General features: G+C 38.7%; 1 protein-coding gene across 1 annotated transcript; it reads left to right on the top strand.

Annotated features, from left to right (window-relative positions):
• Positions 1-1,060: 1,060 nt before the first annotated feature.
• Positions 1,061-25,192, top strand: LOC114359803 (kinesin-like protein 68D; the record flags this gene model as incomplete). Its single annotated transcript, XM_028314309.1, has 8 exons — positions 1,061-1,260; positions 17,571-17,735; positions 18,338-18,474; positions 18,859-19,026; positions 19,597-19,918; positions 20,320-20,550; positions 22,165-22,390; positions 22,719-25,192. Coding segments are annotated over 8 exons (1,566 nt in total), but the record flags the coding sequence as incomplete, so codon positions are not given.
• Positions 25,193-26,540: the final 1,348 nt, after the last annotated feature.

Below are 26,540 nucleotides of genomic sequence, written 5' to 3'. Positions count from 1 at the left end.
ATAGGTGTCGCAGTCGGATTGTATAATCCGCCGTTTTACATTACCACTAGGCATTTTACATTACAGCTCTGTTTTGTAATACAGCGGTTCAACGTTTAGGCGGATTGAATACGGCTGAATGAAAATCCGCCGGAATGTATTCGGCGCCAAACGTTCTTCAATACGGCTAGCCGCAATGTAAAACAGCGTGTCATTACCCGCCGCTTTGACAATTTTTAGTTCCCATTTTCAATACCGTGGCGCTGCCTGACATAACAACAACAATGGCATCTGATGCAGAAAATGTGTTGCTAAATTACGGAGTTATTTCTGAATTTAATAAAGAAAACGTTATAAATATGTGTGTTGACAGTGAGTTTAAGAACAATTTTAACTTGCAATTGTAGAATTTCTTTTCTTCACAATGTGGAACAGTCAAAAAACCGTGGACAAGGGACCGAGTTTTGGAGGTTATAGCCCACATCAAAACCGCTAAAGTGGCTATGGATTCTGGTGTTCGGTGGAATCCTACTCAATATTATTGATGCAAAAAGTATGATATTATGACAGTGGCCGGTGAAGATTTTGAGATATCTTTTAAGATGTTTTTACCTTGTGATTACTCATTATGTTTAAAAATGACTAAAGCCAAATATTTTATTTATTATTAACTTTAAAAAAAAGTTTATTTGTTTTGAGATGGCTGTCCCGTGTGATTTATAAAAAAACAAAAAAATGACTGAAGCCAAATATATAATTTAGTATTACTTACAGTAACGAAAATAACTAAGGAATATCGTGAGAAGAAATCTGTCTTATTAAAATTTATTTTCATTAAACATTGTTTTATTTTGTAAGTTTGGTCACCCTACAATCTAAATAGTTGTACGATGCGGCTAAACGTGGGCCGCCGTATTGAAGAACGTATCGCAATGACAATCCGTCTAAACGTTGAACCGCCGTATTACAAAACAGAGCTGTAATGTAAAATGCCTAGTGGTAATGTAAAACGGCGGATTATACAATCCGACTGCGACATAGGCATCGGGTTCCCGTGGTATTACTAACTAGCCTCGTCCCCCGACAGGAGCTGAACGGGTTCTACATCCCGGAGATGACGTCAGTGGTGTGCGCGTCGGCGGCGGAGATGGTCCGCGTGATGCGCGCGGGCAACCGCCACCGCGCCGCCGGCCGCACCGACATGAACGAGCACTCGTCGCGCTCGCACGCCGTGTTCCTCGTCACCGTAGAAACCGCGCACCGCACCACCAACCGCATACGGTGCGTATGATGCTTCAAGGTTTCTTCAGGCTAATAGATCCTACTTACTTGATAGATACAATAAATAAACTCTTGCATTGTATATTTTGGACAGCTTACGTTCCTTGTTAAATTGATATGACAATGAATATTCACGAGTAAATTATACTATCAGTTAACTTATCATAGTCTATTAAGCGCATCGCCTTGTAGGACTTTCAAGGTCCTTGGTCTTTGAATCCACTATAATCCTTCAACTTCAGGAAATAAGTTGCCTAGATAAGTGTTCCTCGTCACCGTCGAGACCGCGCACCGCACCACCAACCGCATTCGGTGCGTATGATGCTTCATAGTTTCAGGTTCAGAAGGTCGCCATTTATCTGTTGATGATCTGTTTTAAGGCCTCAGCTTCGAGTTTAGCGGGCAGCGGGGCGGGAGCGGCGGCGGCGCGGGAGCGGGGCGGGCAACGCAGACCCGTTCTCGAAACATGCGGGCAGCTCGCGCGGCGCTTTAGCGACGAAGTGTTGTGTTCGGGGTTGTGTTGTCGAGATATTTGTTTTTATTCGCAAACGAAATGTCTGAACAACGGCGACAATTTTATTTCGATTCAAATTTATTCCTAACGCTCGATTTATTGTGGGCAAAAGAAGGAGTGCGCTGCCCGCTCGTTGCCCGCTCCCGCGCCACTGTTTTCGAGAACCGGTCTATTTGATTTGGCATGTATTTAAATGATCTTTTTAAATTAGCAAAAACGGCAAATAAAAAAATCTATTTGGTCATCTATTTTAATGATTGATCCTCTTTCTTTGAGACATAAAATAAATAAAATCGATCGATATTTTAACCTCTTTTGAACTACGCAAAAAAAATTGAGATGTAAAAATTATATCTGATCGTTACTTGTTGGTCCTCAAAAATAAAAGAAATGAGCACCAAATATTCAATATTGTGATACTTTTTTAAATAATTCGATTTGTATAAATTATTTTTTGTCTATATCAAATAATCTTCAAAATAATTATGTTATGGTACTTATTTTTATTAAGTTGTAGTCAAAGGATGGAAACTATTTAAAGGCGCTTGATGTTCAAAGATTTTTTTTTATTAAAAAAGCATACTTAACACGTTCACACTGCGTTATCGGGTCGAATTGACCTTAGGTGCTGGATGCGTTGGTGCGGGATGGATATATTCGGTCTTTTCAGTAGTACGAAAGATAAATATTCAAAGCTTGTAATTTAAACAAACATGGCAATGTACCATTCTGCTTGCTTATTGGCCGCTAAGCCCTTGGCCAACTCAGTAACCAATGACGGACGATTGTCACTCAACCACAAAGTACCGCGTAAATTAAAAGATATTTTTTAATTAAAAATATTAACCAATAATATTTTTTGTTAGATCAAATATATTTTAAAGTTAAGTTATACATAAATCGAAATGTATTTATTAGGTGATCAATAATAAAAGGCAAACTTGATATAAAAATCATCAAATTAACAAAATTAAAGATCAATAACTAAAAAAGAGGATCAAATATTATTTTTGTTTACCAAATATTAAAAGAGTATGTTAAACATAAATATTACGTTACCTTAAATGAAGATCATTCATAATTTATCCGTAGATCAACTAATATAGACCCAATAATTAATATAAAGATAAAATATAATAAAAAACATCATTTATTTTTAAAAGTGCACATACAAAAAAGATCAATTAGTTTTTAGAGGATCAAATAATATTGTCCCATTTGATTTTACGCATAAGATCCTGCCGCTCCCGCCCCGCTGCCCGCTAAACTCGAGGCTGAGGCCTAACAGCAGAAAAGACACAACGTCTTTACATGTAAACGCGTTCCAATAGCCGAGGCGTAGACCATCGATTTTTCGCTGGCCGATCAGTGTGGGCATGTATGGAGGTGCGCACATTACACCGATTTGATTTGGCCGATTCTTCATACAAATTAAATTAGGCCCAACTATCGGCTAACTATAAATCGGTGGTCTGCGCCTAGTCTTAATCGTTAATTGGACCAGCCTCCAACCAGCCAGCCAGTAAAAGAAATGTCCGTTAAAATAATTCGCATAGGAACTTCGGCTCCAAATGTAAAACGACGTGACAGGCGTACCTATAAGAGACAGACATCCTAGTTTATAAGTGTACTTACTTACATAATACCACAAAAGTCTGCTGCCAAAACCGACGTGTTGCATAAAAAGCATGTAATATTTCACTAGCTTATCGTGTAAATAAATATTATAGCAGCCATCTTTAAGCGAAGTAATAGATGTGGGATTATTGTGAATAACCTTTGGTGTAGCAAATTGCAGACAGATTTGATTACCAGTTTCCTAATTGGCCGAAGTCAGCCGAAAGGCGAATTAGCGCGGGTTACTCACCACCGCGCACTCGCCAGACTTTAGTTGAACGGCTTCATTATACTAATGTCTTACAACAAACTTAGAAACAGTGCACTTACCTTCCCAAGTTACCCTTCGACAATGTTTCTCTTCCAACTAAAATCGTGAACATGAATTCTTGACGTCACCGCGTCTTGGATATACTCGTAGGTACATCAAGACACATAGGTACAGTTCGTACATGGTACCATTGTATGCATAGTTCCTACTTACTTGATAGATACAATAAATAACTCTTGCATTGTATACAGTGTGAGTCACGTTAAAGTGTACATATGAAAATAGATGAAACTAGACCTATTTTTATCGACAAAAAAGAGGTCAAAAAATTTTTGAGATTTTTTTTTAATTTTTTATAGAATTTTTTTTCTTCAAATTACTTATTGTAAAGAAAACGTAATAACTTTTAAACTAAGCGGTATATCCTGATAAAATAAAAACAGTAATATTGCTAAACAACAGGCGATACTAAAAAAATACATAAAATACACAAAAAATGCCAACAAATAATAAAAAATGATACTATTTGAAAAAAATCCGCTTAAAAATTCGTGTTTTTTTGGTTATTTTATAAATGTCTCCAAAAAATGCCCCTATAACCGGTGGTTTTTTTTTTACTTTGTATTATTTTCTATCGTATTATCTTTGTAAAACCAAAAATCGCATGTCTCTATCCCTATCACAACTTTTGCTATGATCGTTTGAACAAAGGCCTGCCACAACATTATTCTCCGCTACAGGTAGAGACAATTTTAATTTTAACTAAAATGCTTATTTTACTTCGAAATCTTTTGTTTTTATTTGAAATCTAACTTGTCTTTATCAAAATTACAAATCTAGAGCCATTTTCAGTATTGTTGTTAACGAAGCGTTGAATGGCGCGCCCGGAGAGGCTTAGTTCAAACGATCATTGTAAACGTTGTGATAGGGATAGAGACATGCGATTCTTCGTTTTACGAAGGTAATACGATAGAGAATAATACAAAGTAATAAAAACTACCAGTTATAGGGGCATTTTTTGGAGAAATTTATCAAATAACCAAAAAAACACGAATTTTTAAGCGGATTTTTTTCAAAAAGTATTTTTTTTTTATTATTTGTTGGCATTTTTGTGTATTTTATGTATTTTTTTAATATTGCCTGTTATTTAGCATTATTACTGTTTTTATTTTATCAAGATATACCGCTTAGTTTAAAAGTTATTATGTTTTCTTTACAATAAGTAATTGGAAGAAAAAATATTCTATAAAAAATTAAAAAAAAATTAAAAAAAGTTTTTTGACCTCTTTTTTGTCGATAAAAATAGGTCTAGTTTCATCTATTTTCATATGTACACTTTAACGTGACTCACACTGTATTTTGGGCAGCTTACGTTTCTTGTTAAATTGATATAACAATGAATATTCACGAGTAAATTATACTATCAGTCACCTTATCATAGTCTATTAAGCGCATCGCCTTGTAGGACTTTCAAGGTCCTTCGTCTTTGAATCCACTATAATCCTTCAACTTCAGGAAATCAGTTGCTTAGAAAAGCATTTCTCTTTAAATTTTTAAGTCCGAGATTAAGCCTCTTATACTCCAATATTGTAGTTTAATCCCTGATCGTTCTTCACAACGCGAAACGTGTGAAGTTCATGCTGCAAACTTGACCCTCGACTCCTTTGCAGGCGGACCTTCTGTGTTCCTCCCTGTGTTGTGGCATTACTTTTAGAAAAACTTATCAATGAACGTCTTGGCCGGCAGCCAACATGATATTGGATTGGAAGTTTGGAACAATAGGCCTTTGTAGATAGTGAAAGTACTATGACAAATGGCAACAGAGGGTCCTTTGATATTAAATTGGAAGATAATTTTTCAGAATCTAATTGGTTTTTTGCGTGAGGTTATTCTGTCTGTATAATAGAGTTCTGACCCAGCTGAAAATACGGTTTAAAGAGATTTGTCTTATAGTTTCGCACAATGAAACTATAACTTGCTCTTTACTCAGTCTGTATTTTAATGATTCTTTACTTGGTCTCATTTCTGAACATTCATTGAAACAAAAACATCGTCTCCAAACAACGTAAATATGATTACAGGTAAAACAATAGCCAATTCGTTTGACCGTAATGTGTTTTTGATTTATAGCCCATTTCCATGATTTGATTGACGCAAAAATATGGTTATTTGTTAATGCGGGACTGAGGCCAGTTCCACGAAGGCTCCTTGAACCAGTGACGTGATTAATCAACGCGCTAAACGAAGCATTGCGTAGGCGCATCAGCGCAGTACAGGTGCTCCCAGTAGTTCCTGGTAGACCTGCATTGGACACAATGATAGATGAAGAACAAAAACACCCCAAGCATGGTATATGATCATCGGTAATCTCTTAGAGACCTTATGGCAAAGTTTCACCCAGCTAGTAGAGTCTCATTCCCTCGTCGGTTCCTTGAGGATCGTGACATAATTTGAAAAATACGACAGCAGGTATTTTCCACTTAAACCTACATTTTAATGTGCTTTTACGAGAAGTGGACATACATACATATTGGGGAGATGGAGTTGTGTTAATTATCCTTCCCAGTTGGTACCGTGCCTGTACCCACTGTGGCACAATGACTGTGCCCCAATTTAGGAGTGATGCTTCGCATTACGTGGTCAGCCTTCGCATATGCGGAACGCTATTCCCAACTCCTAGCGGAGAATCTACGTAATTAAAGTTCTTGAAGTGCTACGGATATGGATCCCTGGTACTGTGATTGGGAACCAGATGAAGGCGACTTTTTGAGGTAATGCGTAATCCTTCGTTCTCCAATGCAGTGTTTTGGCTGATCTCCTCTATTCTTTTCCTTGTACCATTTTTACGCATTTTCGTGCTGTATTTTATACTGTCATCATATTCACTATACCCAGATACGTTATAACTGTCATATTTATTTTTACAAGATTAGTGCGTTAATGAGGGTTTTTGCAAATGAAAGATCAAAGACCTCGCGTCTACGTATTGCCATCTGGCGGATTTATCATTCGCGAAAACCCTCATTGCATTTCACGTCTCAATATCATTCATCGGGTGAAAACCATCAGTTAATATGATTAACATCTGTGAACATTGACGTCATTATTTCACATGGCAACATTATTCTTTTCCCGCTTTCAGATGGATGATGTTCAGTGACATGATTAACGAGATCTTGAAATATACTGTTGCTGCTTTTACGTCACGCCTTGATTGAGGGATATAAACCCTCAAAATAATTAGTATCAGCCTTAGGCTTCTTTACATGTTAAAGTGTGTTCTCTACATTTTATCATTTGACAATATAATATACTAGAGATCATAATTATATTACCAGTAAATACATATTTAAACTTCTGGGTGAAGCTCGCTTCCACCTTCGGCCTGATCATCACTTACCATCAGGTGAGATACAGCTTAGGCCAAGAGCTTCCTCGTTGTGGTTAAAAAAACACATTGGAAACTACTGATTAAACTGCATAGTTAAAGCGGTGGTTTCCAATGTGTTTTTTATGTAAACAAAATTATTGTTTATGTACAAGATTAAAGCGAATCAAATTATACGACCATTCTGATTGAAAATTCTTACACGTTTATTTAACGCATTACCTTGATACGACCGAGTTTTATTTCAGTTGCTCATTTATTATTGAAATCGAAAGTGAAATAAACTGACAGTTAAATGCTATAAAACTGATTTTGGTTTCTGTTTAAAATGTTTACTTAAGCAGTGTACTATACAGCTCAATTTGTTACGGGACAAAAATTTCTTAATTTCAATGCCGAACACGCTTGCTTATGTTATGGGGTGAAATCAAAATAATTTCTAGGTGCTTATCATTATAAAATGATAAAATATAAATGTCGTGTAGGTACAACATTCCATGGCATCTCAAAAGGCCGTTACCAAAACAAGGAAGCTGCAAAAAGCATCGCGCTCCGTACGCTCTCATTGTACAATAGACAGAGCTGGCAGAAGTCACGACTCCCATAGCTCTACAAAAACTGACATGCCATTCAAAGCTATTCAGCTTCTAGAAAATTTAGATTGAAACGGTAAAGTTTAGATAAAAAAACGAAATAGCTATTTCCTTATTTTAAAAATAAATCTTTGAAAAGCTTTTTGCTACCCAAAATAGAACATAATATTGAAGTGATAAACTAAACTATCAAATTCTTCAAGAGAATATTTATTTTAATTTTCTCAACCCTGTTTCCAATCATACTTAAGTGCCAAATGTTTAAAATTAAATAATTAATTTGAATAATAGCCCTATTCTGTAAATAAATAAAATAAACGGCGTTGCTGCTATATTAAAAAGGTTACCTTTCAGTTTCAGCTAAAGTTTTCATGTTTAGAATCAGATAGTAATTGTAAACAGCGAATGTAATGTTTTTATTGCCCAATGGCATGCAGTAAGAGGGCTGGGGCGATGCGCACGCGCCACAGTTCTACTAACATCGTTTAGTAATCCTACTTGATATCTAGATTTCATAATACACGAGTAAATGTATTTTTTATTAAGGAACTCAGTTTGGCTCTATGTAATTTATTTTGAAATGTACTTTATCGGTTGCCGACGAACGTTAGATTTATTTATTTGCATTAGTTATGGCAGGTAGTGTCCATTTATACATGAGGTTCTATAATGACGCTTAAAACCTCAATTTGCACCAAGCGTGAATCATAAACAAAAGATGTTATAATCTTTTGTTTATGATTCATGTTACTTCGTGCTCGTAAGTGCCGCTGCACTATTCCTACATCGATATCTTCGTTCGTCTGGAGGCAGATATTCTTCAAACAATGCAGTATGTGTACACAATATATGCAGTATGTGTACATAATACAATGTACTAAATGCTAAAACCTATACTTGTATCAGATTACTATTTTTATAGGACATAGGTAATTGAATTATAATAATCAGCCTTTGCAATTTCCACTGTACTCGAATAAAGAAAGTTATGAAGGCCGGTCTAAGTGATTCAATGTCAGCCATCGATTTACAAGCTCGCCGACATTTTTTCCAATGTCAGTCGCCGATGACTTAGCTGAAACATAACCGCCCTTATAGCTATTGCCGTAGAATCCAAGAATCGAATAGCTGAAATACATAGGAATATGGTTTATTCGTTTTCAGCGGTGGTCAGTGTTGTATCGTAACAAAAAAACGTAATAAGGAAGGGCGGCGTAGCGTGAAGGCTGTGCGGTTTTCCAGCGTCAGGGCTATCAGTTTAAAACTGTCTATAAAGGGTCTGATAAGTGATATATGTATGTGTATTTTAGTGATACATTTTCTCGGATTTCGCAAACCTCAAAATGTTCAAATCCTGCTTTAATGGATCTGAATAATAATTAAATTCAAACAATCATTACGTGTTACTGTTATGCACTAACTTCTACGAGTTAAAAATTAATAGATCTTGAATGTCTTGTTTGCTTTAAAATAATTTACGATTTTTAAAATAAATTTCTATTTATCCAGTGAGCGCGAATCGAAGGTACGACGAAAGTACTGCTTTTATTAGACGGGGCGGTTTTAGTTAACTTTCCATTACATGTCTTTCCACTTTGACCGTCTGTGAACCTACTTAAGCATTATGTATCAAGTACTAAGCGGAATTCTTTAGATTGCACATGACAGCCCTACTAAGAAGAAGGCATAAACATAACCGCCTGTTTTCAGCGCGTGCGCCGAAATTCATTAAAATTGCTCCACGAACAGCGCTATAAACCACTAATGCGCATTGTTATAGGTCTCTTTATCGATATTACGAAGCAGTGGCCATTACCTTCGCTCGCATTACAAACGTCACGATTTACTCGATTGTTCTGAGTGGTGCACATTTGGAACACTTTTTGCCGACTCCTACTATCACGATTCAGTTTTATCTGTTTTGCAACAAATATAAACAATCGCGATGCTCTGTTCGTAAGAATTCTAGATTGATCTCTTGTATTTTTACTGCAGATATAGAGGTATGTATTTAGCGTGCGTGATACATACGAGTATTTTGTTGAAATCTGATGCTATAAAATTTTGAAATAATCATTACTCACCGCGTATTAACTTACGTATAAGATTATTTTTCTTTCACAGTAATCCCTACCAAAACTGAAAGAAGTTAGTCTATATCAGTGTTTTTCAACCTGTGGGTCGGGTTAAGTGTGGGAAGCCTCTATAGGGGGTCGCGAAAGGTCGTAAAAACTACCTCAGTAAAAAAAAACAGTAAAGTTTTCAATATTGATCAGAAATCTAAATTATGAAAATGCGTAAATGTTGTATGGATTGCAGTATTCGGTCCCTACTTACTTTGTAACATTATAAAATGCATGAAAAAAGCGAGCCGTCGCGGGTCGCGTAATATTTGGAAAAGGTTGAAAAACACTGGTCTATATTATTATTTGTTTCTATTTTTATGTTAACTTGTTACCTGCGGAATGGTGACCTAATTAATAAACGCCTATCGAAACACAGACATCGTATGTACAGGAAAATGGAAATGAAAGTCGCAAACTTGCTACGAGAATGAAATTATGAGGCTTCAACCCGCAACTCGAAGGGCTGCTGACCCAATTGCAAGCCAGGATCGGTCGGCGACGTTGCACGAGGTTACACCAATAGCATATCAGTCAGTCGTCGCAAGATCTCTATCAAAACTTCTATCGTTCGAAGAATAACAGATAATTTACAAATGTTTTTTCTTTGTAATTTTCTTTAATGGTATGGTAACCATTATCACCATTATTATACTGTCGCTTTAAGTATAGTTGTATTGTGTAATCATCACTTGGTAATCGGTGACGTTCGTTTTACACAAGACAGGGGAGGCTCTACCCCGCACGCCATCACAACAAAGTTTCGTGATCCCTCGCGATAAGACGTTTCATTCAGCTCTGTAAGCGACCTGTCCGTTGCAGTTTGTGTTTTCGAAACGCTGAAATATCGATTAAATCTTTGTAAACCATATTTGAGACATATTCTGTCTAACCCCATCCATCAGTTCTGATTTGTATTATTTTACTCGTAGCGAAAATATGTACCTATATCACTTAGTGATGATTTTTTAAATGCATTTGTTTCGATAGAGTTTGTGACATCTAGACTATGAAACCTTAATAAATTAATTACTCTATCAAAGTACTGAAACCAAACTTTGTAATACAGTCAGACTACATGAGACTCTACACAGTAACATATTGACTTACGATATAGCTTTATGCGTATCTTATTCCTATAGTCATAAATAAAACTTATTGATAAAATAAGTTAGGTAGAGTCGATGTCTAATACCTATACGCGGCGCGTAAATAATGGTATCCTGAAGACAACACGCCAAACGCCGATTGTGGATTTATGTGTTCGATTTGTGATTCATAGGCCATTTCCAATTGCCCTGGTGTTGTCGCCTGGTAACCATGGCTATGGCTAGGCCTAGCCTGGGCCGTTGCCCCGCGTTACGCGCTCTTATCAGATGAGGAACCGCGGTTATCTGCTGTTTGCATACTGATTCACTCTCGCTTTTAATTTACTCATTCATCTTTGTTGATCATCATATTCAGGGTAGACTTGTCCCACATAAGATTATATTATTTTTATTATTTTTTTATGATCTTCGAACCCGCAACTTCTGTCGTGTGAATCGAAGAGTAGAGTCATGGTATGCAGTTAGTATAGCAAGTTGCTATAATTATGTTATAACTTGCTATTGAAAAATCAAAATCAAAAATATTTATTCAGTTTACACCACAAGTGGCACTAATGAAAAAAAAAATCAGTACTCTATATCGGATTTACCAAGCTTGGGCTTCGTTCATAAAGCTTTCATCGTATTAAGATCATGAATGTATGTAAGTTGACAAATAAATAAACTTGGTCTCCTGGTCTATGAAGTAACATAAGTTTCATTAATGACACTTAAGCAGCCGTATTGATTTGTGCTAACTTTTTATCATTCCATTGAGATTCCAGACAGTGAGATTATAAAGATGAATATAAATCGACTGTAAAAAATGATGTAAGCAGCCCCAACCACTGAAAACTTGCCCTCCCTGGAAATATGTTTTATTTAATTTTAGTAAAGTTCCGGCTCCGCTGATGTAGTCAGCCTGTGTTTTCCAACTTTTATTTTGTTTCTTTGCTGCTTTGTTTATATCACACATTTGTTTTTCTCATTTATCTTACGATCAGATAACTTCAATGTAAGGTCTTTGCATACTTTCAACAAACATCATCCTCTTAGTAATTCCTAACAATACTCACTTCCAAATAAGGCAGCGTATGAATGAACGTCTAATACCTTGTACAATTGGTTGCTAATCGCGCATTTGTAAGGAGTATTCCGTAATACTACGTACTATGCGCGTGGGCACATTCGCACTGTGTGAGGGTCAATGGTTGTCTTCCTACATGAGCGTGTGTGGGTGCGCGGTATTGCCTAAACTAATGATAACCAATGACAAAGGTGATACTTCCCGATATTGATTGGTTCTATCGCAAAATAAATGAACCTTCTTTTAGTCTCTTTGAATTTCGGTCGGTCACAGAAAGTCTTTATCGCACGCTTGTTCCCTTTTCAAAAATCGGGATGGAAACCATGTTTTCCTTAGGTCTCTCAACTATTTCATTAATATAAAAGAATAACAATCTATTTATCCATCCATGCATACAATCCAACCTCACAATATTTCTCATTTAATTTCAAGTATTTTTTCGAAAATATGAAAATTAATGGGATGATATTACATAAAACGCACATAGTCTCAGGTTTTATCCCTATGTAGAGTCAATATATCATCCTCTATAATTTAGGAGTTTAAAAAATAGACACATACATTAAAGTTCCTCGAATTTTTTTTTATCTTAATTAGTTGTTTGTTTAGAAAAGCGAAAGTAAACTTTTAATTTAGCCACGGAACCCTTGCTGCAGCGCGCGCGCAACTCGCTTCGTTCATATTTTTATTATTTATACGCTAATTCGTTACGTTCGCGCTCGTTTAAGGCGTTGCGGTAGTTTATTTTGGCGTCGAGTAAATATTTGTGTTGTCGCTACGAGTGCAGGCGCGGGGGATGACTCGGTGATCGATGATGTTTGAAATTATGTTGATTTTGTTCAACGTTGTTTGGATAAACTGGACGTGTATTTATTAATACTAATAAATAAATAAATAAGAAGAAATATCCTAAACTAGAGCTGAAAATAACGAACCTAAACATACTTAACTACATAAATGTATTAACATCGTAGAACATAGCTCATCACACCGATATTAGCCACCATCAGGATTTGAATCTGCAACCGCAGCTGCCTTGTTGGCCGATAAATTGCTTTTAACTTAAATGACTCACATTTGTGCGATTGATATTCATGATATCGTAGCCAAAAGTGATGTTTTACTTATTTAAATACAAAATGTAGGTAGAGTCATTTTTTGTGGTTCACAATGCGAAGCTGAATTAACTTAAACACTCACTAAGTAAACATTAGTTTTAAAAGTCATATTCGGCTCAACCTTAAGTAGATTAATAAATTTTCAGTATAAAAACGGAAAACACAAATGTTTCATCTTTATTTATGGCAAGAAACTGAATTAAATAGCATTCATTTGTCCGACAAACAGACAGTTGATTATATTAATTAGCCTTGTTAAGCACGTAAAGATGCGTTGAACAAACAACATGTAGAGTTAATAATGGCATTGCATGCTAAGCATCAGGCGCCACTTGAACCAATGTCGTGTTAATGAATCATTAATATGAGCGCGACGTCCTGTGACGAACTGACGACTCGTTCCGAGAAAATGCACCACTTACTAATAGTAAGTAGACTCATCGCTGATCGACTGCATTGCATTCTATTCTTATGTTGAGCATATCAATTTGAATAAGTGAGAGATTTTCTTTAAATAGGTACGTATTAGAAAAGCAATAAATTAAAGACAAACTTTTACCTCATCTCATCTGTAAATGAACTGCCGCGTCTGAAACGAATGTAGGTTGCTACCGAGAGCTGAACCTGCGACCTTGGCTGTCTCCGCCACCCGCAGCCCGGGCCAAGGCCTTCGAAAAGGTTCGGTTAAAGTACAGATAAAAATAATTGATAACGTTTGCCAAGAATAGGTAGCTTAAGGACCTTCCAGCAGTCGCCAACCATAATTTTGGACTGAACTGTATCAAGCTTTTAATACGAGTAAATTTTCGATCAAATTCAATGCTCTAATTCCTTTAGATCAGTATCATTAATCACGACCAACTGAAGAGCGGCCATTATTGATGGTCGCCATTGACAGTGACTATCGTTTAGCTAGATAGGTAGTAAGGAAGGAGGCGAGTTCAATGGCCAATTTATTGCTGTAAGTACCAACACCATAATGTGTGAATGAGGTTCCGACATGCAGTGCTCAGAGGAAGTGCTCAATAGAAGCGCGGCGGACAACGAGAGCACCGGACGCAGGGCTTGGGCAGGGCTCCGCGAGGCAATTGCTTCTGTGTGTAATCCTCGACTTCATGAATACAGATGTCAAGGGCTCCAGAAATTACTGATTAGAATATTGAGTAAAATGTTGTATCCCCACTTAGAGAGTCATCATGCTCCTGCAGTGGAGATTAAATGAGCTGATATTGAAATATGTTCTTAAATACACCTTTATTTTTGTTTTATAACTTAAATTCAAGACGGGTCATTTAACAATTTTTAAATCACAGGATTATCTCACTGTCGTTCATAAACCGCAGTTAGCAATCTTCATTTTAATGCCAAGAGCAAAAAATCTGAATAATTATGCATAGAGCGAAAAAATACGTAGAAGAGTCCTACAAATCAAGACCCATAAAGCCAGTGCCGTATTATCCATAAGGCACTTTAGGCCAGTGCCTAGGGGCCCACTATGACCAGGGGCCCAGCACTCCCGATTAAAAAAAAGAAAAAGAAAACATTTAAAGATTATTTTTATATGCAACAAAACTCAAACCACCTCAAAACTTCGTCTTATTTCGGTTTACACATTCAATCGTCATATTTCGATATTGTGGAAGTTAATTCATTTTCGTAACGTTTAGAGGCCATAGAATTAGATTTTAAATCGGAAATAATTCCTACAAAAGATTTTATTGTTTTAATGGCTTCATTTGTTGCCCGGCCTGCGTTCAGCGCTTCCCTGCTACCTTAACGATGTCGTCGGTCCACCTTGTAGGTGGACTTCCCACGCTGCGTTTTCCGGTACGCGGCCTCCATTCCAGAACCTTTCTGCCCCATCGGCCGTCAGTTCTGCGTACTATGTGCCCTGCCCATTGCCACTTCAGCTTGCTAATCCGTCGGGCTATGTCAGTGACTTTGGTTCGTTTACGGATCTCCTCATTTCTGATTCGATCTCGCTAAGAAACACCTAGCATAGCCCTCTCCATATTGCACGCTGTGCAACTTTCGATCAACATGGAAAGCATTGGGGGAGGCCTATGTTCAGCAGTGGACGTCCTATGACTGAAATGATGATGATGATGATGATTTGTTGCCCATTAATACTATCCTAGGTTTTCGACTTCGGCGGAATTGTGCTTAAGTGGTGGGGCCCCTGAAAAGGGCCATTTTTGCGGTTTTACTGTTATACCGCATAAAGGACTTACTGTATCGAAAACTGATCTTCATGACGGTTGAAGGACATTCAATCCTGCATTTAATAAGACCAAATTCATATGTTTTGGACAAACTGTTCTCGTGCTTATCTTCGACAAAGTAGAAAATATACCCGCAGGGTCCCAAACCTTGAAAAGGGCCGCCTTAACCAGCGTATCCCTGTCAAGCCTCACAAGTTGGATTTACCTATCCTTGTTCCTCCTTCATCCTTAACTACGGTTGCCGTACCTCTTCTCTGCACTCTCCTGAACGACTCTGTGTTATCTACTATAGCTGCCCCTCTACCTTGCACCCTACTGCATGACTGCGTTGCCTAGCCGTACGCCTGGTCCAAGGTTCGACACCACAAAATCAACTTCATACGCGTGAAAATATTTTAAATACTATTTCCCGTGCTTGCAACATTTTTCTTTACTGCTTCGTCCTATTTATTTTATTTATGTAGCTATTAGTCGTAGCGTGATGGTATAATATCCTATAGCCTTCCTCAATTTACGAGCTAGATCACATAAAAATAATTATTTAAATCAAAGCACTAGTTTCTGAGATTAGCGCGTTCAAACAAACTAACAAACAAAATTCAGCGTTTTAATATGAACATTGAACCTGTTGTTGATTTTTGGAGTCGAACCTTGGACCAGCTGTAAGACTTGGCAACGCAGTCAAGTCAAGGAAGAGGTGCAGCAACTGTAGTAAAGGAATGGCTGCACTGGGATGAATAAGGATAGACGAATCTAACTCACGAGGCTTGACAGGAATATGCTGGTTAAGGTGGCCCTTTTCAAGGCTTTGGAGCTTGCGGGTGACGAGCCATTGGACGTAGAGAGGGATTATTAATTATGCGTATATTTTCTACTTTGTCGAAGATAGGCACAAAATATATGAATTTGGTCTTATTCAATGCAGGATTAAATGCCCTTCAATCATCATGAAGATCAGTTTTCGATACTGCAAGTCCTTTGCGCGGTATAACCGTAAAACCGATAAAAACTCCGTCGAAGTCGAAAACCTAGGATAGTCTTAAAGAGCAACAAATGAAACCATTCTACTAATATTATAAATGCGAAAGTTTGGACATCTGGATATTTGTTACTCTTCCAAACAAAAACTACTGAACGGATTTTTATGAAAATTTACAGTATTATTGTTTATAACCCAGAATAACATATAGGCTATAATTTATGACGATCTGTGACAAACGAAATTTCACGCGGGTGAAGCTGCGGGCAAAAGCTCGTTAAAACAAGAAAACCTTTTGTACGAATTATTTCCGATTTGATTGATTTTCATGTCTTATTCTACTGGCCTAGTTGGCATTACTGCTTTGGTTTACATGACTATAAGTAAGTAAATTTTTATTTTTTAATGTTTATGTTAGTTTTATAAAAATATGCAAGATTTTCCTATTCTTTGTTTCATTTTTAAATGACTCCGATACTTCGTGCTGTACTAGATAGTGGCGAAAGTCTTTTCACTTGAAGGAAGGCGTATACATAATATGTATAATATACCATTGCAATGTGATGACTGAAGTCTGTTGGTGATGATGATGGTACCTTCATTCTATTTCGTAATGTAGACAGTAAAAAAATCGAAATTGCGGTTTTGTGGGGGGGCCCGACACGAGCTGTGCCTAGGGGCCCCGAGATGGTTAATCCGGCCCTGCATAAAGCGCAAATAATATTTAATGTTCATGAGTTTAACCCAGCTAGCATTGTAAAAAATCTAATTTGAATAAAGTCTGAACAAGTAACAATTTTAAATTGTAGATTACCGCACCAATTGCTCTACTAACCTAAGTAGATTATTTAAATCAATTTTTGCTATTGTTTTTTGGTGTATAAACATTCACTTAATTTAGATCGTTATGAGTTCTATAAAGTCAAGGACACTGTTTCTGACAGAATTACCTACACTCTTTTATCTGATAGTTTTTTGGTCTTTTTCGACAGCAAATTGCTATTTTTTATTATTTTTTTTGTTACCTTAATTAATCGAATAAACATTTTAGACATTGTTACTTACAAAGTAAATAGTGATGAGGGAAGAGTTTTGCTGGAGGATCGATCTAGCAGTAGGTGATGTAGTGATTTTAGCAGATTATTCCTGTAGTCCGCTGCTGAATAGTGTGGCCGCAGTCATATGGTGTACTTTCATTTCTTTCGAGAACGTCTCCTACGACTATGACCGAAATAAAATGTGTCTACTGTTTCTTCTTATGCCAAGTTTTTATATTAACAGCCTAATATCGTTGTGTTTTGTTTGTCCAGCGTGGGCAAGCTGAACCTGGTGGACCTGGCGGGCAGCGAGCGGCAGCGCAAGACGGGCGCGTCGGCCGAGCGCCTGCGGGAGGCCTCGCGCATCAACCAGGCGCTGTCCTCGCTCGGGAACGTCATCTCCGCGCTCGCCGAGAACAGCCCGCACGTGCCTTACAGGTGACCACACCGATCCCAGCATTCTTACGGGTAGTAGGCCGTTTGGTGTAGTGGTTCAGAACGGACTACTATGCCGAGAGGTCCCGGGTTCGATTCCCGGCCGGGCAGAAATTGAAATGATGAATTTTAATTTCTGTGACGGGTCTGGGTGTGACTATGTATAATATTTATGTATTTAAAAAAAAAGTATATAAGTAGTATATCCATTAAGCTAGCACCCATAACACAAGCATTAAGTTGCTTACTTTGGGGCTAGCTGGCGCTGTGTGAAATTGTCCAAAGATTTATTTATTTATGTTACCATTTAGATCATCGACATCATCTGATGAGGATTTCCTTAATTCCTTTTCTTTACCACTCTATGCGACAGCACGTTCGCGAGCGAGTTCGCGCCACTCTGGCAAGCGATAGGACCTTACACGACAGTGATGCCAACCTTGTGATTGTAAATGCGATAGACCTCCTACCGCTTCAGCGCCCACCAGTCATTCTTAGCCACTAACAAGTGACAGGACCTTACTTTCCACAGCGGCCCAACTGGTGACCGTAATTAAGGAACCCTCATTGAAAAACAAAACTATTTTCTCATCGTAACTTTCCAGGGACTCAAAGTTAACGCGCATCCTCCAAGACTCACTGGGCGGCAACAGCAAGACGATCATGATCGCCAACATCGGGCCCGCCTCCTACAACTACGACGAGACCATCACCACGCTGCGGTACGCGCACAGGGCGAAAGGTAAGTGCGTTAAAAATGTGAACAAGTGTTCATAACTGTGGTACGGAATATAGTGATCCCAAAAACTATTTTCAGCAAGAAGTCATCATCATATTCATCATCATCATCATTTCAGCCATAGGACTGCTGAACATAGGCTTCCCCCAATGATTTCCACAAATACCGGTTGGTGGCGGCCTGCATCCAGCGCTTTTCTGCTACCTTTATGAGGTCGTCGGTCCACCTTGTGGGTGGACGTCCTACGCTGCGCTTTCCGATACGTGGCCTCCACTCCAGAACTTTGCTGCCCTGTAGGCCGTCAGTTCTGCGTACTATTTGCCCTGCCCATTGCCACTTCAGCTTCAGCAAGAAGTATACAGACTAAAATGGTTATTATATCTACAGCGATAAAGAACAAACCAGTTCGAAACGAAGACCCGAAGGACGCGAAGCTGCGCGAGTACCAGGCGGAGATCGAGCGCCTGCGCACGCTCATCGAGCAGCGCAAGGCCGCCGAGCTCAGGCGCCGCCGCGCGCCGCGCCCCAAGCCGCAGGCGCCGCTCAGCGAACAATGTGAGTAGCAGTTGCATTAGCTGAATATAAGCTTCTATGTTGCCTTATAGATTTCTAGTTTCATGCGATCTACCCACTCGAGGTACAGTCACGGAATGAAAAGGTTCGTCAGTTTTCAAATTGATTCCTTCAACGAATCGCGAGCACATATTACCTTTTGAAACCATGTTACAGAATAATCTCGAGTTAGAGAAAATAATCTTTAACTGTTCGCCAGTAAAGTTCAAAATTATTCAGATCAAAGTTGTTTGACGATATAACTTGTCAAGAAGATTATTAAGATTGATAAACTAAAACCTACTTGTTGGTTCAACCTGCCATTATCTATTAAATAAAAACAACTACATTTTGTAACATTGCATTGATTGGATAGAAAAATAAACAAGCAAAACCTTATTCGTTAGCAAACGTCATATTTATTTAAATGTTAGCAGCACTGTTTCTTGCACGGTTATGTTGGCAGGTTTGACTCTTACAGTACCTAGTGCAAGCGAAAACCGACACTAAGGTGACGAACCTTTTCATTGCGCGACTGTACATACACATAATTTCAATATCTTTTATTTTCAGCCGAAGAAGAAACGGTTAGCATCGAAAATGAACACTTGTTAGCGGAATCGACGATAGAGCAAGAGAAAAACAAGACAGAGGAGTTGGAACAACAAATCCGGTCGTTGGAAGACCGGCTAGTCACAGGGGGCGGGGGCAAGGACCTCATCAACAACCTCAACGAGAGCCAGATCATCCTCGAGCAGCGGAACATGGAGATCGCGGAGCGGAAGAAGCGGGAGGTGGAGATGCAGCAGAAGATAGACCTCGAGGAAGAAACGACGACGATAGTCACCAACACATTCGCCACCTTACAGCAGGAGGTCGACCATAAAACGCAGAGGTGAGTATTATACTTTAAGTATAAATGGTTTGATAATCTGCACTTTTACGCAACTGCAGCGTAATTTCAACGCGACTGTAGCGTGATTTAACTGGTATAGAGAAAAATATTTTTCATTAGTTTTGTACCTTCTGTTTTCTCAATAAGGTTCAAAATATGGTGGCAACAATTCTGCCACTACCAGGTAAAGGTTTAATGTGACTGCAGTGAATTGCAGTGTAAATGACTGTACTTATCTGCTACGACCAGGCAATGTGACAGCGCGCAGCTGACGTTACCTAACCGCGCTGCTATTAAATGAAATCGTACTTGTATTTGACTTCTTGTGCCGCAATAACGTTCTATAGGATTCAGGAATTACTTTCTGGATAATATGCATATCGGTTGCTGCTCGTTTCCAGGTTAAAAAAATGCCTGGCGAAGTACACGTGCGTCCGCGAGGAGACGGCGGAGCAGCGCGAGGCGCACGACGCCGAGCGGCGCGAGCACGAGGCGCTGCAGGCCGCGCTCATCGCCGAGCTGCGCCGCCGCCTGCTCGTGGCCGACTCCTTCGTGCCCGAGGCCGGCCGCGCCACCGTGCTGCGCCTGCGCTACAGCGACGACGCCGACGCCTGGGAGCTGCCCGAGCACAGGTACCCGGCGCACAGCACCCGGCGCGCGCACAGCACCCTCCCCGCGCCGCCGCCTGCTCGTGGCCGACTCCTTCGTGCCCGAGGCCGGCCGCGCCACCGTGCTGCGCCTGCGCTACAGCGACGACGCCGACGCCTGGGAGCTGCCCGAGCACAGGTACCCGGCGCACAGCACCCGGCGCACAGTACCTGGCCCGAGCCGTGCGAGCAATAAGGAAGGGTAACTTGGGGTCATTGGACAAAATTCTACGTGCTCACGGACCAGGCTTTAGTCATCATTATTATTAACAAATGGGCGTGGCTTTCATATCTCACTCTCGTCTCTTTATTGTTTTATCAGTGCAATATTGTCCGTGGGCACTTAAGGCCAATTTTGGCAATATATCTGGGGGCTCGAGCGCGAAGCGAACACTGCCGTACCATCCTTTACTGGAACCATTTCGCCGCATTTTCAGGCCCCTATTTGAGAACCTCTGGATAAGACCAGAACGCAGAAATTTTCGTCATCTAGTAAGCTATAATCACATACTTAAAATCCAAAATTTCAAGTCTGTAGGTCATTTAGTTCCGAAGTTAAGCGAAAGCAAAGTTTCGCATTTACGACACTCACTCACTCACTCACTCACTGATGATCATCAAAATAGAACTAGTACTTCCCATAAACTCAGAGAGCTGAAATTTGGTACAGAGTTAGGGTTTAATGGCCACATAAAGGGAAAACTATAAAAACTAGGAAAATCGAAGATCTGGAGTAACACCACATTCATAATCAATACTACTCCGGCACCGTGGTGTTCGCCTGTATCGCTCACCGCTAGATGGCGCTAGCACTAGCAAGCGGTGTCCAGATTTTTTTCCTTTCTAGAGCCCCCCGTCGATTAAGTTGAATGTTGTGTAATTTGCATTTCGTTGATTTCGTTTATTATTCGTAAGGTTCGCTAAGGTTATGTTATTAAAACAATTCTGATTCGTTGTCAATTTTAAAGGTCGCTCGTTGAGTTTATTTGTGTTTAATATCGTAAAAAAATGTCGATAAAATGACGACGTTAAATAATTTTGCCACTTTCTACAAAAAGAAGTGAAATCCCACCAAAAACATTCTGTAAAAAACTAGCCAAGTCTCGATGAAGCTGCTTGTTTATCTCTAAAAAGTAATGAAATCTAGACAAAGTCGTGCCAAGTCTATGGTTCCTTACTGCGATTTCTTTATTATTATAGTTAATGTTGTGTGACTTGGCCGTTGAACAATCTTTATTATGATAATCATACATATTATAAGTATTATTGAAATACGCAGCTTTATTAAACCTACAATTGACTGGTTATTGTTGAATCAACGTTTTCCAAGTGGCAATTTTCCATCGTCAATGGGTAGCGGTTCTGGCGACAAATTGGTGCAATGGTGTTATGGAGCACTTGGTTTTGTCACCCTTCAACGGCCAAGTCACACAACATTAACTATAATAATAAAGAAATCGCAGTAAGGAACCATAGACTTGGCACGACTTTGTCTAGATTTCATTACTTTTTAGAGATAAACAAGCAGCTTCATCGAGACTTGGCTAGTTTTTTACAGAATGTTTTTGGTGGGATTAACATGTCTTCTCCCGTTTCCAGCGGCGCGGAGGTGCTGACGGTGCGTCCCACAGCATCAGGCGGGCGGCGGCCGCTGTGCTCGGCGGCGCTGGGCCCGGGCGCGGCGGCGCGGCGGCGGCCGCACAACTTGTTGGACCTGGCGCCGCTGCCGCTGCCGCCCACCACGCGCCACTACCGGCCCGCGCCGCCCGCGCCCGAGCCAGACCTGCGCGCCAAGTCCTGCAACCCCAAGGCGCTCAAGGCACGAGTAAGGACCAATCATCGACCCCGCTCCGAACGGCTGTAGTATTGTTACATTAAACTCGATAGACTATAGGGATGTTTCCTGGGTAAAAAAGCAAGAGTTTTAATTAGTCCGTCGGAACTTCAACGCGCTATAACCTTGTATTTGTTTGATTGACAATTAAAAATATACGTGTCCAATATTTTTTTATATTAAATTTGACGGACTAAAAAGTTTTTTTTAGGAAGCTAGCCTTTTCTGAAGCTGATAAGTGACAAAAAAAAGTAGACGGACAGTGATTCACTCCTCCCGACGCGACAGTTAGTTGTATTTGCCGACGTTTTTGTTGCAGCAGGCGGCGGAGACGCCGGTGAAGAAGGAGCCGGACATCGAGGCGCCGCGCAAGCACACCGCCCGCGCGCGGCCCCCCACCGCCCACCACCGCCTCGGCACCGCCGGCGTGCGGTAGGCCCGCCGGCTCCCCGGCCCCCCGGCCCCCCGGCCCCCTGCCCCGCACCTGCCGCTGAAATAAAAACGATTTCACCGAGACAGGGTGCCCGCGGACGACGTGAGACGAGCGATACGACGCCTCGGCTGTTACTCTTGCTTCGAAAGTACACACGAATACGAGGCGATCTTAACCGCTGAAAGACTGCTGTTAGCTCTCGAGCTCGACCCCTTGTTTTTCGCTTCGAGGAGGCCCCTCGTTACCTCTGTGCATCACAGTAAGGCACACGTATGCACATAATTAGTGCCTCGTTCGTCAGAAATCATCGTCTCGTTGACTGGCAGACGTCGTTGAACTGACGAGTTCCTTCAGTTGTTTTCAGGTCGTTCGACTCGCAAGTCTCGCTCCCGCTCTGACCTAACGCATACGTACGAAGCGATCGACCGAATTTTTAGTGATAATTCGATCCATTTGTAAACGTGTAGTTATCTAAATAGAAACTAAGGTGGACGGTCCCCTCGTCCTGATAGGCCAAAGTACGATTAAAATAAGGTATAATAGACAAATAATAATCCAAAAAATATACTTGAAGCTCGCATTAATACAGTGACAATAGCGTACATAATGTCTGGCATAAAAGTAAAATGTAATATAATTTAAAAATGTATTGTATAGATCGAACCATCAATGGCGTCCATTGAGCTGTCGCTTCTCGTAATGTATGCGTTAACAGCGTCCGTTGTGTGCGCGCTATGCGGCGCGGGCCGCGCGAGCATTATTTGTAAATAAATATTCGAGTACGGGGAGGGTAAATATGCCACAGACTAAATAAATACACGCATAATTTTAATGCTTGTCCTATGTGGAAAAGGGATACGATTAATTAAAAATTTATATACGACGGCTGATGCTGTATATTTGATCGCTATTTATAATTGTACGAGCTGATGAATCTGTGTTCGATCAGATGTGTACTAACAAATTGTATTCTGATATTAAATTTAGCTTTTTGCGAAAATTAAGCGTGTGTACTTGTTTAATCTGTGACATAGATAGAATAAAATGTCACAAATTTCAGTGAATACGGTAAATGTGAAAGAGTAATTATTATGATCTCAGTTTATTAATTTCCAGTATTTACAGGGCAGTTGCGCTTTGTGTGTGAACGAGTATATGCACTCGCTCAAGTAAAAGCGCAAGTTTTCCCCGATAGATACCATACTATGCATATTACACACTTTTACAGTTATCAATTTAATTTAACTGTTATTTTATACTTGTGATAGGTTTGTATGTCCCAGAATTGCCTCTCGTTTAGTCAACCGTTAATTTAATTAACTAGAAATCGCCGAAATGTCATTTTTTGTAAGATTCAAATAAATTGTAGGCAAAATATCCAGATGAATTATTGTATTGGTATCTATTTGGAAAAAATGAATTTCTAAATCCCGCATAGATTTTGTAAATGCGAGGCAGAAATGAAATCCCTGAACATGCCAAACTATTTTTTTGTATCTGAATTTTGGTTTGTTTAGTCAATTTAGGTTGTCGTTTGTTTTATATACGATTTTATTTTACCGTTGTTATATTTTTTAAATTTTATTTTGCGCTTCGATAGTCCAGTTCGTGTTGAAGCGAGTGATATTAGGTAGTTTGTTATAATTATGTATTGAAATTGATTTGTACGCGATGTATTTGAAATATTTATGAGCTGCTGCTACATCGACGCGTCGCTCGCGCACTGAATGTTCAAATGTGTTACCAAAGATGGCACCGGTCATTCCATGTAGCTTGTCCCACGTATTGTATTGATATTAAAGTGATCATGTTCCTTTATTTGTAAATTTCATTAGTGAATGCGTTATATTATTTCTAGACACGGTTTCTAGTCAATGGTTCTTGTAAACAAATATTGTAAATATTCGTATAGTAGGTATTTAAAAAGTATTAGACATAGTGTAGGTAAGTTGCTAAATTCGCACAATACTTTTTCGATACCAGTCATCCGGACTACGAATTTGAAACAGTTAATTTTATTATCATCATCATGAGTAAATAGAATAATAAGCCCTTAAGTTGAATAAATCACCGCAAACCGCTGTCACAAGCAGTGTCTTGTATCTTGTTCTCTCAGTTAACGCCAAAAAATATTGGATACCATTATCTTTTGCTCACGGCAAAGCATAATTTTTTACTTATGTAAAGCTATAGGTATTTTAAAATTAATGATGTACTCTGATTTTTTGGCTTATTAATTACTGTTTAAATTACTTTTGATCCGAAGGATGAAATCATGTGATATATGGATATATTTGAAAGCGCTAGTCAGCTGTGCCGCATACAAGCTTATACTCACCAATAAAATATTTTCAATTTTATTTATCTTTGTTTTATTTACTTAACCTTGTTACGTGTAGGTATATCGACACATGCCGAGTCTTCATGGCGGCAGTAAGTAATATGTAAAGTATTTACATGCTGAAATGATTCCAAGGTAATTAAAGAAAACCTTTATGAATAATCTATGTGTATTGGATTACAAACCTTGTAATGAATCTAGAAAATTTAAATTTGCCGCCAAAAGTTTGACAAATAGTATGTTTTGTTCCGATTCAAACCCATGACCATTTAATTTATGAAATAAATCATGAAAATAATATTAATTCCAATAAAATTCAAATTCCAACAAATTTTTTGCTTCAACATTTTGTAAATATTACTTATTTCACTGCTTTAAATGTGAAAATAATTCTGAAGTTTACAATTAATATAAATTTCCGAACGTATCTGGTAATAGTGAAGTGCACGCTCGAGAGCATTACATTGTTCGTTATTGTAGGAACGATTAATTTATGCAAAAATTACTATTATAATCTTTTAAAGAAAATATTTAAAACTTAAAGTTGAAATTAATATTTATGCAATAAACATTACAAGACAAGTAAAAAATTTCTCAGGTTTCCAGGAATTTTAAATTTAATTTTTTTTTAACCCGGATGAGTTCATGTAAACGTGCATGAGAATAGAATAATAAAATGATTTATTAGACAAAAGATAGACAAGCAAAAATATACACATATAAAATAAATAAGTAATCTTATTTTTACATAAAAACCTAAATATAAAGTTCCTGTGTATCTCTTACTTTTTTGTGTTATGGGTGGTGTACAATAAAGTGTTATTATTATTATTATTCCATTTATGTTATTTAAAAAAAAATTAGATTTTTTTACAGGGATTGTTTTTCAAAAAAACATTATCTTTAATTTAATAACGAGATTAGACAATGCAGGAAGTTTTTGGCGGAAAAGTAAAGCTTCATGTTTGGCAGTATAATGTTTAACGACTACCCTATTTTTCTAAAGAGGTCATGGCATGGGGGGATTCTTCCGTGCCGTGGAGGGTGGTGGAGGGTAGGTAGTTGAACGGGAAGCATGGTTGATCTGTTTTAATGGTTTTAATTTATTGTTTAAATGATTTTACTTAACAAATGTGGTGTTATTTTGCGTTGTGAAGTGTAGTGAAGTGATAAATTTATAAAAACATTGAAAGACTGAATTTGGGCGCGCATCGAGTATCAAGCAGGTTATCAAGTAAGTATCTATTATATTGATAAAGTTATTAAATCATTTATATTTAATTGGAACAATATTCACGGCTATGAGCCACGAGGATATCGATATCGATACCATTCTTAATTATTGTAATTTTAATCGACAAATTTTA

Source organism: Ostrinia furnacalis, unplaced genomic scaffold (assembly GCF_004193835.3).
Source record: "Ostrinia furnacalis isolate ACB-3 unplaced genomic scaffold, ASM419383v2 OfSCF4659, whole genome shotgun sequence".
NCBI lineage: Eukaryota > Metazoa > Arthropoda > Insecta > Lepidoptera > Crambidae > Ostrinia > Ostrinia furnacalis.
This window is presented reverse-complemented; position numbering and strand designations above follow the sequence as displayed.